The 16,531-nt window shown below is 33.8% G+C and overlaps 2 protein-coding genes across 4 annotated transcripts; both read right to left on the reverse strand.

Moving 5' to 3' along the window:
- Window positions 1–903: 903 nt before the first annotated feature.
- Window positions 904–7,999, reverse strand: LOC109171394. 3 transcript variants are annotated; one of them, XM_019320480.1, is made up of 17 exons: window positions 7,894–7,997; window positions 7,664–7,770; window positions 6,864–6,954; window positions 6,453–6,560; window positions 5,983–6,018; window positions 5,661–5,771; window positions 5,365–5,448; window positions 5,139–5,257; window positions 4,809–4,910; window positions 3,913–4,029; window positions 3,742–3,807; window positions 3,416–3,482; window positions 2,778–2,831; window positions 2,539–2,628; window positions 1,545–1,571; window positions 1,431–1,457; window positions 904–1,331 (listed from the first exon to the last, which is right to left on the reverse strand). In XM_019320480.1, exons 3-17 carry the CDS (start codon window positions 6,921–6,923, stop codon window positions 1,176–1,178), a joined length of 1,224 nt encoding a protein of 407 aa, XP_019176025.1. In that variant the 5' UTR covers window positions 6,924–6,954; window positions 7,664–7,770; window positions 7,894–7,997; the 3' UTR covers window positions 904–1,175. The 3 variants fall into 3 exon arrangements, with proteins under 3 accessions (XP_019176025.1, XP_019176024.1, XP_019176026.1); XM_019320479.1 differs by having other exon boundaries at window positions 7,664–7,999; XM_019320481.1 differs by lacking the exons at window positions 6,453–6,560; window positions 6,864–6,954; window positions 7,664–7,770; window positions 7,894–7,997 and adding an exon at window positions 6,257–6,420.
- A 1,990-nt stretch (window positions 8,000–9,989) lies between these two features.
- Window positions 9,990–12,045, reverse strand: LOC109171395. The gene is made up of 2 exons (XM_019320482.1): window positions 11,551–12,045; window positions 9,990–10,555 (listed from the first exon to the last, which is right to left on the reverse strand). The coding sequence occupies exons 1-2, from the start codon at window positions 11,866–11,868 to the stop codon at window positions 10,415–10,417; spliced, it is 459 nt and encodes a 152-aa protein (XP_019176027.1). The 5' UTR covers window positions 11,869–12,045; the 3' UTR covers window positions 9,990–10,414.
- Window positions 12,046–16,531: the final 4,486 nt, after the last annotated feature.

A 16,531-nucleotide genomic window follows, 5' to 3' on the forward strand; every position in this document is an offset into this window, starting at 1 on the left:
TCCGTTAAATACCGTTAATTCACCGTTAGTCTAATTCTAATATTAAAAAAAAAAAAACATTGGGCATCATCCCAATCGCGCAATGCGCGTAAAAAACTAGTAAGTATTATAAAACAGATTATAAGGTGGTAGCTAATGTGTATGAGTTTCGAAATGGCCTGGGTTCGACTCTTTGCATTGACAATGTCACAGTTTTCTTCACTTTTTTGATTAACACAATTAAATTTTGGCATGATATATATAACTTCCATTATAACTTTCTTTATATTAATAATGGAATGTGTAATTTATAATGTGTTTTATATTCGAATTGTTTTATCAAATTAATTATGTTTCATATTTTTATAAAGTTAATATGTTTTATTTTTCGCTATATCCAACAATATTTATTGTTATACTTTTTAAGTATTTTATTTTTTTTAAACTTTCTCTTTTATTTTAATTTTTTTCCTCACTTAAAAAAATTTCTAAATCCGCCATTGAATTCATCTTTACTTCTTTGCCCCCCCTCCCCCTCAACATATTTTCTGACTCCGTCCCTGATTATAGAGATATTTAACAAATAGCTAATAAGTGGTTAAGTTAACTAATTTGACCAGCTGATAGTATTAGTTGATTGTAAAAAAAAATTTAATAAATTAATTGTTTAATTTTAGCTGATTGGATGTAAAATAAGCTAGCATAAACAAAGAAATGATGGAGACAACCATCTTCGTTATGTTGTCTTTTGGATTCAAAAGTAAAGTTTACCTTAACGCAAGGCTGAGTTAATTACGGATTTAAAGCAGCATCATTCACCGACACCGTACGTCATGGTGCACATCTTTTTAAACATTATCTTTTTTTTTTTTTTTTTTGACAATATTTAAAGTTAAGGATTTCTTTTAAAGGTGCCAAATGAAATCGGAGTTAATAATACCCGATACAAAAACAAATAATATACATAATTATACTTGATACTATTAACACTAACAGATGTAGTTCTTCCCATTCCCGGGAATTGCATTCCCAAGATGCATAAAGCGAATTGAATACCAACTCGATCACATAGGCGTTGGTGCAAAATATGAGAAATAATGAACACCATAATGTATAGTTCTTCTACAAGGCTTACAAGATATTACAAGGAATTGATGCATAAAGGGGACTTACAGTTCTTCCTGGATTGCTGTTGATCAGTTCACTACATTCAAATGCGGCCGCTTATGGTTGCGGCGCAACTTGATTCTCCGGGTTTCTTTGTATGGGTCGACCCAGTTCTTGTCCTCCTCCACAGCTCGATCCCATCGATCTTTGAATGTTTGCAGCTCGTACGCTGATTGCCTCCGTATCTAAAAGACGATTTGATCGGAAATGCCAAAACCAAAATGAAAAATCCGGGAACAAGAGAATTGAGATGGTGGAAGCACGTAATAGATGCAAAGTCTCACCTCGTATCTTGCATCAACGGGATTCCTCTGCAGACCAAGAGAAAATAGCGATTTTATGGAAGGGTATTAAGCCAAAAAGCCATAACATTTAGGCATACAAAATCAAACGCATACCTTGATCGACTCTTGACTCTTTGAAGCCTGAAATGGAAATAGAAGTATTATTAGTGCAGCATCGCATAGACAAGCAGCAACAAGAATGCAATATATTTAATCTGTTTGTTTTAATTTGGGGCTTCTGTGGAGGGGAATATGAGAATATCAAATTTTAAAGCTTGAGTAAACCACAATCACTAGGTTACCAAGATTCCAACATCTTTGCATCCTAATACACGAGGATGATCAAACACTCACGTAGTTATATCTTTGGTTGAATTAAGTTTTAGCGCTCATACCAAAGATGATAAAAGTGTAAAGCAGAAACCCATTAAGCAAACTATGAGCGAGTTAAATGAAATTTCAAGCGATATTTATAATAGATATAAGCTCAGATACTAGACACAACCATATATATCTCATAAGAGAGCAGACTATGACAAGCGGAATGCCTATGCACTTGATAGTGTGCCCTCGGGAATGCTGTGTCAACTAAGATTTTGCGGCTTGAAGTGAGTAGGAAGCACCAAACACATTCTGATAATGCCTTTCCGAAATGAAAAGAACCAATTATTGTTTTAAAACTCAAGAAAGACTATGGGGTTGTTTGGCAAATAGCTATTAGTGGATTGAGTTAGCGGGTTAGACCAGTTGATAGCATTAGCTTATTGCAGAAAGATGTTTGGTAAATTATCTTAGCTGATAGCTGATTACATGCAAAATTACCTTTAAGGGTATAATTTATTTTCTCAAAAAGCTTATCAAAAATAGTCCAATTAATTCATCAAGGAGCTCATAAACCTAAAATGAAGTTAAGGATCCCACTATAATAAACCGTAAAATATGCTCAGACAATCACTAGTGTCGCCTAATCAGCGCTGTGCATCACCAAAAAAAGTGAAAGCAGACAAATGGACAATCATTTTTGGATTGCCCAACCAAAGTCTGTGGACCATTGCAACACTAGTTTCCCTTTGTCTAGAGAATGATATACAGGTAGTAGGACAATTACCTTTTTCTGAGATGCCCCACCCAAAGTTTGAATGCTCTGGTGTACTATATATTCACCATCAACTACTCCCACCTTTTTCGTCCGATCCCCCTAAATTTCAGGCAAAATATTAGTTTACCGTAAAAATAATAAAATACAATTCATAAAACAAAATATCTACTGTATACCAAGTAGATTCATAGCTTAAAATTGGAGTACCGAGGTGGAGAAGACAAGAAGTAGTTTAATCTCGTTCTCACCTGTGCACAATAACCAAGCTTCATGTCCACTCCCCATCCATGAACAAGATCATTCTGACAAAAAGAAAATAGAAAATTGGATATTCCTTTAAGTGCAGTTTTGTTTATGAAGGAAAAATAAAAATAAAAAAATTGAAAACCAAAAATAATTTATGTGTCGGTAATATTATGAAATTTAGAGCACCACTGCTGTGGGAGAAGGGTCTTTTTAATTTCTTTTTGAGTTAATTTCATTTTTGATCCTAGATTTATTGGTGATAGTCCACTTCTAGTCATTTTTTATCAGAACATCCTCATTTGATCCTAATATTATTGTAGTATGACTATTTTTGGTCCTCCATCAACAAAATCGTTGAAATGTCGTTAAATACAAGGACGTTTTGATCTTTTTTATGCAAAGTAGGTTAATTCGCTATATTTTTTATGTTTATTTTTTTGAAAAAATCCATAATGAAAGACCAAAATGCCCTTGTATTTAAGGACATTTAAAATGTTTTGTTGATAGAGGACAAAAAATGGTCATGCCACAATAATACTAGGACCAAAAGTGGATGTTATGGGAAAAAAAAAAGGACTAAAAGTGGACTGCCACCTATAAATCTATGACAAAAAATGGAGTTAATTCTTTTTTTTGTTACCTGAATAAGATGCCAGGCACAACGCCATGCAGATCTTGAAAATACTGGAGCCATTCCTTCCACGAATCTGTAAGCATAAACTGATAAATGCATTTCCATAAATAAAGATAAAGAACCATCATAAATACTTCCAATCGTGACCCAACGTAAGTTGGAAAGCACATTTTTAGAGCCAAAAAGCTCTACCAAGAAGAAGGCAGTAGTTATATGACTATGCTCCTAACCACAGTTATAAAAACCTATTCACGGTCCAAACTAAGAAAATCAGAAATGCAAAAGATAACCAATACTATCCCTAGTCTAGTTATGAACCTAAGATAGCTTACCCACTACATGGAGGGCCTTCACTTTCATCTGAACATTTTGTACTGCCCCTATCTTCATACACTTTTCTGCTTAAGGTGGAGCGCATTAGTATTGACTGAATAGTCCAAAGGTGAAATTACGAAAAAGTGAGGATATGTATTCACAATCCAGCAGACCAGCTCGTGGGTCACCTGTGAAACTTCTTTGCTCTGTTTCGTATGGTAATTCTGTGGTGTATACCAGTCGAATTTGGGTCTAGAGCTGGCTGAGATATCTCCAGTCCTGCTGACTTTACAATTCCAAGGTACCTGAATACACGGGATAAGGAATGGAGGGAGGGTTTTATAAAGAGAAATTAATGTGCCGGTATCAACTCACCAATATGAACTAACAAAAAGAATAGCATCCGAAACAACTGATATTTCGTAGGTTTATTTGTATGAGTCAAAGAACAATAATATTAAACTAACTACAATGAAAGAGGAAACCAGCTTGGTTGGTGTGAGCGGCCGTGCACTCTCGTCCCTTAAGAGAGGTCGGGAGTTTGAACCCCTCGTATGGAAAAACCAATCTGGCCAGTACTTTACCCCTGAATTGGGCCGGCTCGGTGCGAACGGGGATTAGTCTTAGTATGGTACGGGCTAGTACTTTGCCACTGAATTGGGCCGGCCCGGTGCGAACGGGGATTAGTCTGAATATGGTACGGGCTTAAAGGTGCTTCCTACAGTTAGGGCCTGCTCAGGACACCTCGTAGTCTGACCAAAAAAAAAACTACAATGAAAGAGGATTGCCACAGAACATCTGACTGCCAATAGAAGTTAGGGCTAGTTTAGATATCAAAGTTCATGATAACTAGAAAAAGAGAATTCTTAGAGCATAATCTAGAACCGAACGAATACTGGATATTTGAACATTCTATATAAATCCAAATAACTACATGAGCATATTCTCAGAAAGGAGAGGTTTAGTCTGACATCTATAATGATGCACCACATATAAAAGAATAATTTCTATGGATATTCATATCATATCAGTCGATGATTAAAACTTCGCATAGCAAGATCATCAACAAGCAGAATGCCGATACCTTCCAGGATGAAAATTCTTGACACCCAAATCCTCATCCCATAGGAAAATGTAGTCATAAATAGATACAACAGCTGGATGCAGAAAACGCTTTGCAAACCACCTGAAATGAAATTTAATCACAATCCTTGTGTAAAAACCAATAAAGAAAAACAGAATAAAAGAACAAGGTTTACAAAGCAACCAACAGCGAAATGTATACTATGTAGCACATTCAACTAGGGTTTAATACCACTTCAATTACGATTTTTCTCATTGAGTTTCAGATCTAGAAGCAATCAAGTAGCCATATCTAGAGAAAACAAGGAAAAAGCTTTTCTTCAGCCCTTACCATTTTGTTTGATTGTGAGCAACTATATGGACGGCCTTCTTAGTCCATGCAAGGTCCCACCAGCCATCCACATTGCCATCATAATGGAACAAAATAATTGTGAAATTCTCTGGAAGAAACTGAAATATAGAAAGAAAAAAAAATTAGGCAAAGAATATTATGAGATGATTATCCCCACCCTTGGGGAAAAAAATTAGTTAAAGGCATGCATAATACAATTTTGTACCTTTTGAGCAATCTTGTTAACATTATCCTTCTGTTTAATTCCAACTGGCATTGCCAACAAGTTCAGAGATCCAGGACGATCAGCCTAGATGGAAAACATAAGTCTGAAATGATTAGACTTTAGAACCAAAAGGAGTAGACAGATGTAGCATTTGAGGGGACAGGAAGGTGATTGAGAGGAAAAGGGAGGGTGGAGGGGACAAATGTGATCTCAGATATATAATTGTAATTAGCAGGATATTAATATTCCAAAATATTGCTTCATTGATCTCAAATCAGTAAGGAGAAGAATGAGACCTTTGATTCCAAAGCACTCAATGCCCAGAGAGGCTTTAGTTCAAGATCTGATCTAGGTTCACTAATACCACGAGGTAAACTGTTCGACCTTTTGCTCGCCATACCAGAACGCTGTATCAAAGCAATTAAAGCATCTCATAAAGGTGATGAGATGTGAAAATGGCTTAAATCAGAAATTTATTTAAAGCTAGTAGTCACTGCCATGAAAATTTGAGAAGACACAATCTAAAAACAGTGTTTGAATGACAAACTGTAGCAATCCAAGAAAAGAAAAGATGAAATGATGTCAATTTAATACCAACTTGGCACTAAAATTACCTACCTTCAAAGTGTAGGAGGGACCATATTCTGATACTGTCTGATAATGAGAAAAGTTATAAGATATTATTAGGATTCACAAGAAAGATGCTCCGTAATAAAAAGGATATAAAAATAGTTTTTAACTACTATGCTATGGATATGGAAGAATTTTACAATTCATCTGAATCCTTTCTTATTCATCACACAGCAATAACAAAGTATACTACTACTTTAATGCAAAACTCTTCATTGACATCATTTTCATAAGAGAAATTTTTAGGCACAAAAGCACTGACATCTTGTTCATTCCAATTTCCAGGAGAACACTTCATAAATTTAGGATGTGCAGGAGCAAAATCCTATCACACCTTCATGCAGAGCAGTACTGGAAAGTTTAAAGCAAAACCCAGAGATGTCACTGGCCAATATGCACATAAAATCACTTAAATTCAAAATAAGCAAACTTATAATGGTACAGAATAACAGAAATACCTCAGTCCGTTGATACTGAAAATTAGTTGTTCTATATACAATAAATAGCATTACTGTAAATATAATTCCCATAAATGGAAGCTGTTTCATCTTCATTCCACATATTCCCTGCAATAGCATTTATTATGCTTAATACACAATATGATTTGGATAATTAAACATGGACCAAGTTTTTTGGTACTGGTTTCAATTAATTAACTCATAATAGAATATGTCTATTCATGAGTAGCCAATGAACATGAAAGGTTGTGGCAATTGTCGCAAGCCATATCATTTTGAACTAAAATTTGCCCCCGGTAGCATTTTCCTATGATCTTCCATTCACCATAATTGGACAATTAGGCATTTATAATACCTCCCGAAAGTTTATGTATGGAAATTTATAGCAATCAGAACTACAAACAAACATACCCCTTTAAAAAAGACACTTCTTTTCTTCATTAACAGCCTCCATGATTCCAATTCCTTCATATGCACAAAGAGCACTGAAAGACCTTACAAGCTGCAATGTGTGCAACCAGAAATGAGCATTAAAGGAGAACCTTCTGAGAAAAAACACAGCTACTAAAATAACAAACAAATATCAGCAAACTAATCAGTAACCTCAAATTCAAAATGTTCTCATCTTTATTCTCATCATTCAAAGTATAGGATTCATCACCAAATCCCACCAATCACCCATAAATAAACAAATAAACAAAATCTATAATATATTTAAAACAAAAAGAGGACAACCTCAGCCAAGTTGGTACTGTTAGACTCGGTAACCACAAGGTTACAAGTTCGACTCACCAAGAGCGGCCTATTGGCCTTCTTGGTTTGAACCTATCAACTATGAGCAAACTAGACTGGTTTACCTCCCTGTGATCCTTTGAGCACCCTAAGGCCGTGTGAATGCTAACAGATATAACATAAAATTAAAAAAAATTCTGCAATGAAAAAATGAGAACATGGAGCTTTAATTGGATTAAAAGAATGCTTTCTTTCCCCGGGAAGGGAAGAAAGTTAATGAACTCTAAATCAATACTCACAATTCCACTGATAACAACAAATAATCTCACTCGTTAAGTCGTAATTCATACTAGCATCAAGCGCATAAGAAAAAATCAGACGTTTGCAGTTCACTAAAGGGTTCACTGAAGGGATCTTAACATTAACTATCAGTTCATCCATCAAAGAATCATCAAGAAACACAAGTTGTGTAAAAATACCTCTAACCCGATCCGGTAACCCGCCCCGACAGCGAGAAACGCGTGCCTGCACTGACATTTAGCTTGAAGAATGAGATGGAAATGAACCTCTGCAGCTCCGGCGGGCACTGGGTGATGAATAGACAAAATTTGCGTGTTTTAGCTTAGCTTCAAGTATAAGTTGGTGCTGTCGGGAAGAGAATCGGAGAGCAAAGTGTAATTGTAAATACGGATAGAGAGAGAATGCTTACATTGTTGTGTATATACTGTAGTTTTACGAAAGTATTTCTGTCGGGGAAAAAGAGAGAGAGAGAGTGGTGGGGGAGAAGAAGAAACGGTGCTGGCAGACGCGGCAGTGTTGTTCTTTTTGGTACGAACCAAAACCTTTTTCTTTTAAATATTTAATTTTTTATTCTTCTTAATATTGACGGAATGACTACATCTTTCTCATGAATAAAGATTTGTAAGACAATTTAACAAAAGTGAGTAAATTATATCGTACACCGCGGTGCATAATCGATTATGCACCGCGCATCAAAATTACGTCGTTTTGTTAAATGAAAATAAACGGCATTCGTTTTTCGCCGTTCTGCACCCTTCCGCAAAAAGTAACTTTGTTATTCAGTTTCATTTCGTATACACTGCAGTTTCAGTTCAACACAACTACAGTTTCATTTTGATATAACTACAGTTTCATTCGATATTTATAGACTCAAATATGTGAAAATGTTATTTAATTTTATTTTATATACACTATAATTTTATTAAAACACAACTACATGATCATTTTGATATAATTACAGTTTCATTGTACAATATACACTCAAATATGTGAAATGTTATTCAGTTTCATTTTATATACACTTCAGTTTCATTTCACTACAACTACAGTATCAATTTGATATAACTGCAGTGTCGGTTTAGATATATTGTAGTATCAGTTGGTGTTTAATACATCAAACAAATGGACTCCGTTAACAATAACGACGGGCCGTTTCTTTACTTAAAGAAACGGCGCCGTTTTTTACCGCGGTGCATGTGCACCGCAGTCTATGATATAACGACGGACAAAAGTGTCAAAAAAACTACAGAGTACATATCTACAAATAAATAGAGGGTCAAAGTATTGGGCCAAGAATGATTTTTAAAAAAAAAAAATATAAAAGTATAAGTTTCTCAATTTACGTCATACCTTTCCGTTAGTCATATGTTTTACTGTGGACAAGGAATTCAACCCATATTCCAACATAAGGAGCCCAAGTCCAAAAATAGGAGAGCCTAACTTCTAATGATGTTTGAGGTGGAGTTCGAACTTTCATCTTGCCACCTCCAGCCATGACTTTGAGGCCAAGTGGGCAAGTGATCAACCACTATGTTAGCCTCACGGGACAACAATCATTTTTCTCAATCTACCAATGTGGGATTTGAGTTTGTCAATCCTAGCATATCCTTCATTATTGTATGAATAACACCACACTTGATAACCATAAGGTTTTAAATTTGACTCTCAGTAGAAACCGTCAATTGGCATTCTTGATTTGAGTCAGTCAGTTATAGGCAACCTAAGATGGTTTACCTCATTGTGATTATTTACCAGCTAGAGTCACAAGTATGGATGACCAAGGTTTGATTGAACAGTGCACTATTGAAACCGGAACCGGAACTATAATATTTGGAACCAGATAGTTGGGAATTTTTTTTAAAAAAATAAATTTTAATTATTTATTATTTGATTAAAGTTTAAAATTATTTAATTAAAATTTAAACTTTAAATAACATTTTAAAGTTCAACAATAACAATTTTTTTTTTTTACATTTTAACTTTTGAAGTTTAAATATTTAATGTAATTATTTTAAAAATATTTTAGAACTTGTTTAAAAAAAAAACAATAATTTTAGAATGGAAAAATTTCAAAAAAAAAAAGTAATTGTTGAATTTAGACAATTTTAAAAATACAAAATAAATTTTACAAAATATTTTTTTTAAAAATCCGGTCGAACTGGAACAGTCGGTTTCGAAACCGAATGTAGAACCTTTATACAAGGTCCGGTTCTGGTTCAGCCTATTCTAGAATCGGGAACCGTCGTTTTAAAATCGGAACTGAATCGAAATTGAACCGTGAGCATGACTAGTCACAAGGCGAGGTTTACTCAATACACACACTAAGGTAGTGGTTACGGTTTTCTCTCGTCACCCAACAATTCACACACCACCATTGTTAGTTCATTAGATGTACATGCATCATGCAATCATGCATGAAGAGCCATTACATGCAGATGAACTTACAGCAAATTAAAGGATTGCAGAATGAATGACAGAAATATAACATAACATGTGTGAGCTTATCTGGCTGGGATATTCATGCAATTCATGATTTGACTTCCCACCAGTTTTATGATACAATGTTTGTTGTTTGCAGTTTCCTTAAACATGTTAACACAACAGTTGATTAAAGCAGGCAACATAGTTTGTAGTTCACTCTTTACTGCCCTGTTTGCCTCACTGCAACAAGTGAATGACTGAACCAAACATGTTCAAGAAAACCTGTAAAGATATTAGAAACCACTTCAATTCTAACCGCTATTTACACAAGCCAAACGAGCCCACCCCGAGGGCAGAAAAAATTTCCCAACTCGATCGGGTGCTCCAAAAAAATGCATGGAAGATACTACTACAGGTGATCATATACTCAAAACCCCAATAATTCCCATCACAATAATGCTTGTACTTCTAGTTGATAATCATGGACAATGGCGTCGTGTGGACTGTACTCAACGGGGGCGTGGGATCATCGTTGTGTTCAGACGAGGATCGCGGTTGGGAGGACAAGAAATGGGAGCAAGATGGGCTATGAAAGTTGGCATCTCTTCTCCAGGCATCAGCACTGAAAATTCTTGGTCACTTGTGACAATCTGTGGCAACAAATGGAACAATAATGTCACGTTTTTGAGCATATAATATATAAAATATAAATGTCCAGTCTCGACAATTAAGACAAAACGCATTATCCAATTACTTCACAAGTCATTGCAAGGTAAAATGCAGGAAATTAAGAGTATGAGACAGAGTATATGTGTGTGTCTGCTAGCTTAGTTAAGGGCTGCAATAACCGACAACATAAGCTCACAAACAATGAAATGCAGACAAAAAATACGAGGAAGCACGGTATGTAACAGTACAAATTTTGCATTTGAGGCTCAAGAACCACTGATGGTGTATTGTTGTTTACTGAGCAGTATGACGGATTTGCTATATAGTGAATATTCTGTACCTCATCAATCTAGGTTTATATTAGGCACATAGTCTGCTTGTCTAACAACTTTTAGTTATTAAATCCAACCAAACTACTTAGTAAGCCTACTTAACTTGCACCACTTAATTAAGGCCCTAATATAATATATATATATATATATATATATATATATATATATATATATATATATATATATATTATTAGGGAAAATCTTACAAAGAGAAAATTCAATAAATTTTTGATGGATAACCAGAGAATCGCATAGCCACTATGAAGTTGTGCACGGGATAAATCTCGACCCAGTCAACAAAAAAACACAAGAAAGTAAATAAAATTAAGTTATCCATTTACTTATCAACTCAAACCTAGAAGGTCAATAGGTCACTCCCACGATGAGTTTGTGAAATTCACTCAATTTGTTTGGTAACTATGCAAGACACAAGACACTAAGACAGTAATTAGCCTAATCAAGGGACAGGAAATGTCACAGATACCAACAAGATTTTGCGCTAATGATGCACTTAATCATGGGATTTGATAGATTTAATAATACAATCTATTCTTAAACTCCTAGTGAAGCTAGCCCAGAATTTCATTATAATTTCCAAACAATCAATGAGTTCATGAGACTACCAACATGCTAAAAATCCTTACTTTAGGCGTTGGGTGGCAGAGTTTTGGGTGGAAAGTCATCTGGGACTCGATGTCGCCGGGGATCCGGCGGCCGGAAGACGGCGGCGGCGGCGAAGACTCCGGGGAAGTGGGTCTGAGGAACCGCTCAAAAATGGCCATGACAAGGAACATGGCGATGAGAATGGCGGTGGCGACGAACCCGAAAGACACGGCATTGACTGAGCTATCAAAGTGCGTCCAGTGCTCATCTTTCGCCGCCGTTGCGTACAACGGTGCAGCACCGGTGGGCGCCGTTGGCGGCGGCGACGCCCATTTCCCCCACCCATCTTCTCCCCCCATAGTTTCTACCTATCAAAGACACCAAAAAAAAAACACAATTTTTTTTTACAAGAAAGTAAGTACTAGGATTTCACTAACATGATGTTTTGTCGAGAAAATTAAACCCAGAATGAGAATGAAGGAAGAAAGCAATATATACAGTTATGGCGGTTTGAGAGCAGCTATGGTTTTATGGGTGGAAACTGGTAGTGATACTTGGAGACAATGTAGGGTGGGTGGGGGTGGGGGTGGGGGTTAACATAGGGTGGGGGTGGGGGTGGATAGAGACTAGAAAAGAGAGAATAGAGAGGTATCCTCGGTATTTGGATGGAGAAGACCGGAGAGATTAGAGAGGTCTCTCTGTTTTGATTCTTGTAATAGCTGCAGCCTTCAGGATAGTAGTTGTCCTTTTTAATACAAAACTTGGAAATATCACCTCTTTTTTTCGGTTGACAGTTTGAAGTACAGTTTAGTTTAAATTTATTTCTATTCCTAGTATGAAGCCATTTGAATATTTAATGGATAGAGTGATTGTCTGATAGATTTTATATATATACTAGTTTTTTAGGCGCATTGCACGATTGGGATAATGTCCAATGCTTTTTTTTTTAAATAAGTACTTTAAAGTATATTAAGGCAGGATTATATTGAAATGGTTCATGCATAGATAATTGAAGATTGAATTTGCGTATTTAAATAGGTAATTCTTCTCCCAAAGGTTGAGTCCTCAACCCCAAGGGCCCCCCAGACTCCGGCCAGACAGAACATTGTGGGAAGTTGTAAATCACGGTGACTCAATGGTTCAGTAGACAGGGCCAAATGCTGATACGCACAAGGAATCTGCCCACTTTGGACATAATTCTCGCACTGTCGCTGCCGAGGTTCAAACGTTGGTCTCTTCTCCTAAATACTACCCACTAAACCATTGAGCTAAGCCCGTGCGGGTTAAATAGGTAATTCTCAATTTACAAATGCAAGATAATATAATCAAGATTGATTATAATTGTCAATAAAATAATTGTATAGGTATAGTTGAAACCAAATACGGGACATAAGGGAGAACACATAAAAATTAGGGCATAAAATATTAAATATATACTATATTAGACTTTAATATTAGAATTAGACTAACGGTGAATTAACAGAAAAGTTAAATGGATAATCATATAATTAAGGATAAATTAGAAAATCTTAAAAGAAAAAAATTATAATCTGAACAATATGAACCATTCATTTGATTTAATAATTTGGCGGTCATTTTATTCTACCCAATGTTAATAATTAAATAAATTCGCTGATCAAATCCGCTAGTATAATCCGCTAACTGCTGATTGTCAAACAAGGACATTGCGAGATAATTCTCACTTCAATTTGTTGTGTGATTTGAATACTCTCTTTGTTACAAAATCTCTCAAAGTAGTTAATATGGTTGGCTTTATTAATTTTATTTTTTAAAATTTTTTCATGGTATTAATAAAATACTTGGTAAATAAATATATAGCATTATTTTGTATTATAACTTTGATATTTAATTAGAAAAATAGTGCACAAAAACATAATAGATAATGTAGTGAATATAATCAATTGATGAATTTGAATGTAAAAATTTTTACATTTGAGAAAAATAAAGACAATTTTACTAATGAAAAATATTTCTTTTAATTAATTTATTGATAATTAATAATTTTTTTTCACTGAATAAAGACATTGTAAGGACAATGTAGCGAATATAATCAATTAATAAATTTGAATATAAAGAATTTTTATATTGAAGAAAAATAAAGACAATATAACTAATAAAATTATTTCTCTTATTTAATTTATTGATAATGAATAATTTTTTTTTGAATAAAGGCATTGTGGACATATAATTCTAAATTAAAGAAATGCATATGTATTATTTTTTGTTGTAACTACTAAATTATTATTTATATATAATTTAATAAGAGTAAAACAGAGTACTAATTATGCCAACTTTGATTGGGATGAGGTTCGAACCTAAGACCTTTTTTTTTTTTTTAATTAAAATCAATGAGTAAGTTAACGGTGAACTAACGGCAATTCTTAAAATTTTAACGGAATTAGTAACGGTGCGTGGGTATTTTAAAAAGTTTAGTGTAAAATTTAAATCTGATCAATCTTTTAATCAATCTGAGCCATTCATTTGATTAAAATCTGTGACCGCCATTTTTTCTACTAATTATAGGCCTAATTCTCTTGGGCTCTTATTAGTATATATATATATATATATATATATATATATATATATATATATATATATATAGTATAGTAGATGTGAGGCTGAAGTGATAACACATGTCACATGTAAAAAATGCAGTGTCGATTAATTTCATCCGGTCATGGACGGAAAATTAAGGAAAACATGAAATAAATATGGTGACATTTAAAAAAAAAAATTATAATGATGTATTTAGAAACTTTTGATTATGCATTCATGTAAAATTAATAGTGTAATTGCGTAAGTGCACTATTATTAGTCATAAATTCACGATCAATTTTTGTAAATGTATTATCAAGCGTTTTCAAATGCATTATCGTGATTACAAAAATATTACAACTTTTTTCTTTAACTCACTGCTCTTGATCAATCTAAATGGATAAATACGACTAATCTGTACTTTTTATAAAAGTAACATCATCATTTTTTCATTATTTTTTTTAGCAACCCTTCTAAGGTCGTCAATTTTTACTTTTTATGAGAGTTTGTTATTATCACCTAACTCAGTTTGTTATTATCACCAAACTCCTCATTAAAACAGGTGTTTGGTTCACGAAATGTTAGATTACCTTAAGGGAATGTTAGATTCATGCGTTTGGTTTAAAACTAAGATATGTAAATAAGACAATGGTAATAATATAAATTGATTAAAACGTCCAAAGCCCAACATTAGTAATAAGACAAGGGAATGTGAGGTTACCTAAGAAGTTGGAGGGTATCTCACATTCCCTTCCAATAACTAAAAATTTAATGCGGATGTTATCTGACATTCCATTGAAAAGTTACATAACTTAAACCAAACATGAGAATCTTATATTACTAAGCAAATATAACCTTGGTTATCTTATATAACTTGAGCCAAATGCCCCCTAAGGGGGCGTTTGATTCAAGTCATCTTAATTACCTAGGTAATCTGAGTCTGGTAATGTTATATTACCTTGTTTGATTCAAGTTATGAAATAACCTGGTAATGTTATATTACCATGTGGCGGTAATGTTTCAAAGTAATGTGATTACTCCCGTTTTTTTATGTAATTTTAGATTACCTTAAATTATTCCAACTTTGCCTTTATTAACTAAATCTTAAATAATAATAATAATAATAATAATAATAATAATAATAATTATTATTATTATAATAATAATGTAATAAATATATATTTATACATGTGTGTATATTTATATATTTAGTTTTTTTTTTAATATTTAAGCCCGCACACAATAATCTAACTCTTATTTGAGAAAGATTTCACCCCAAAAATCTTTATCAAATTTTAATAAATGACAATGTTACATACTTATATTGACTTATTTAATGTAAAGTAATTTTAAAATCAAATTCAATGAATATTATAATGATGAACATGCAAATTTTTATGGACATTATAAGGGGCCGGGAAAAAACAACCGTTAAGTAATATTACTTGTATATATATTCTAAATTCCAATACTCGTCAAATTAAATTTTGAAAATATAAGTCATGATACATTTGTTAGATATACAATAGTCTAACTATATGAACTATAGTATATGAGAAACATGACCTCGTATGATAGCGGAAGCGTAGCCGTGTTGATCTCCAGCCATAGTTGATGTTCCTGTTGTGTTGCCTCTTAACAGTAGACCGTTAGCCATGTTTTGCCTCAGACCTGACTCAGAACCCTAGATGGTGTATTGGTATCTACTGAGCAGTCTGAGTACCGTAACTGAATGTGCTAACATCATTATCATGTATCCCATCAATTCAGGATTATATTAGGCACAGAGTTTGATTGACTAACAACTACTAGTTATTAAGTCCAACCAGACCACTTAATAAGCCTAGCCAACTTGCATCACTTAATTAAGGCCCTAATATATAATATATAATATATATTATTAGGGAAAATCTTACAACATTAATACACACAAACATATATAAAAAAAGTTCTACCTAGCTACTTCAAGATTAGCCATTGCATATTTTTATAAACACTCACGTTGCCACAATACACACAAAGGAAAACCTATTGTAACAAGTTTAACCGAGAAAATATTGGTAAGAATCAAATTCATTATCATCTAAGAACAAAAATCATTCCTCCAAAAAATTAAACCCTAACTTTAAGGATCCCACACCCCGACTCAACAGAACATTTAAAAGACTAAGTACAAAAATCATATTTTATCCTTTCGTCCACTCCTTCGAAAGCAATCAATTCATGAACAATTGATGAATAAAAAATTATATATATTGTCACGTCACTCGTCAAGAATTGATGAAGAAATAAATTTATGAAGGGAAATTAAAGTATATTTTTGTTCTCAAAATATAAAATAAGGAACAATTCATTGCCACATTTTTATGGAATGTTAGTATCCGAAATAAGTACATACACACCACTAAAAAAAATCATATTTGTCCTAAAATGGGTGTCCGAGTGGGTGGAAATATAACTTTTGTA

This window comes from Ipomoea nil, unplaced genomic scaffold, assembly GCF_001879475.1.
Source record: "Ipomoea nil cultivar Tokyo-kokei standard unplaced genomic scaffold, Asagao_1.1 scaffold0317, whole genome shotgun sequence".
Taxonomy (NCBI): Eukaryota; Viridiplantae; Streptophyta; class Magnoliopsida; order Solanales; family Convolvulaceae; genus Ipomoea; species Ipomoea nil.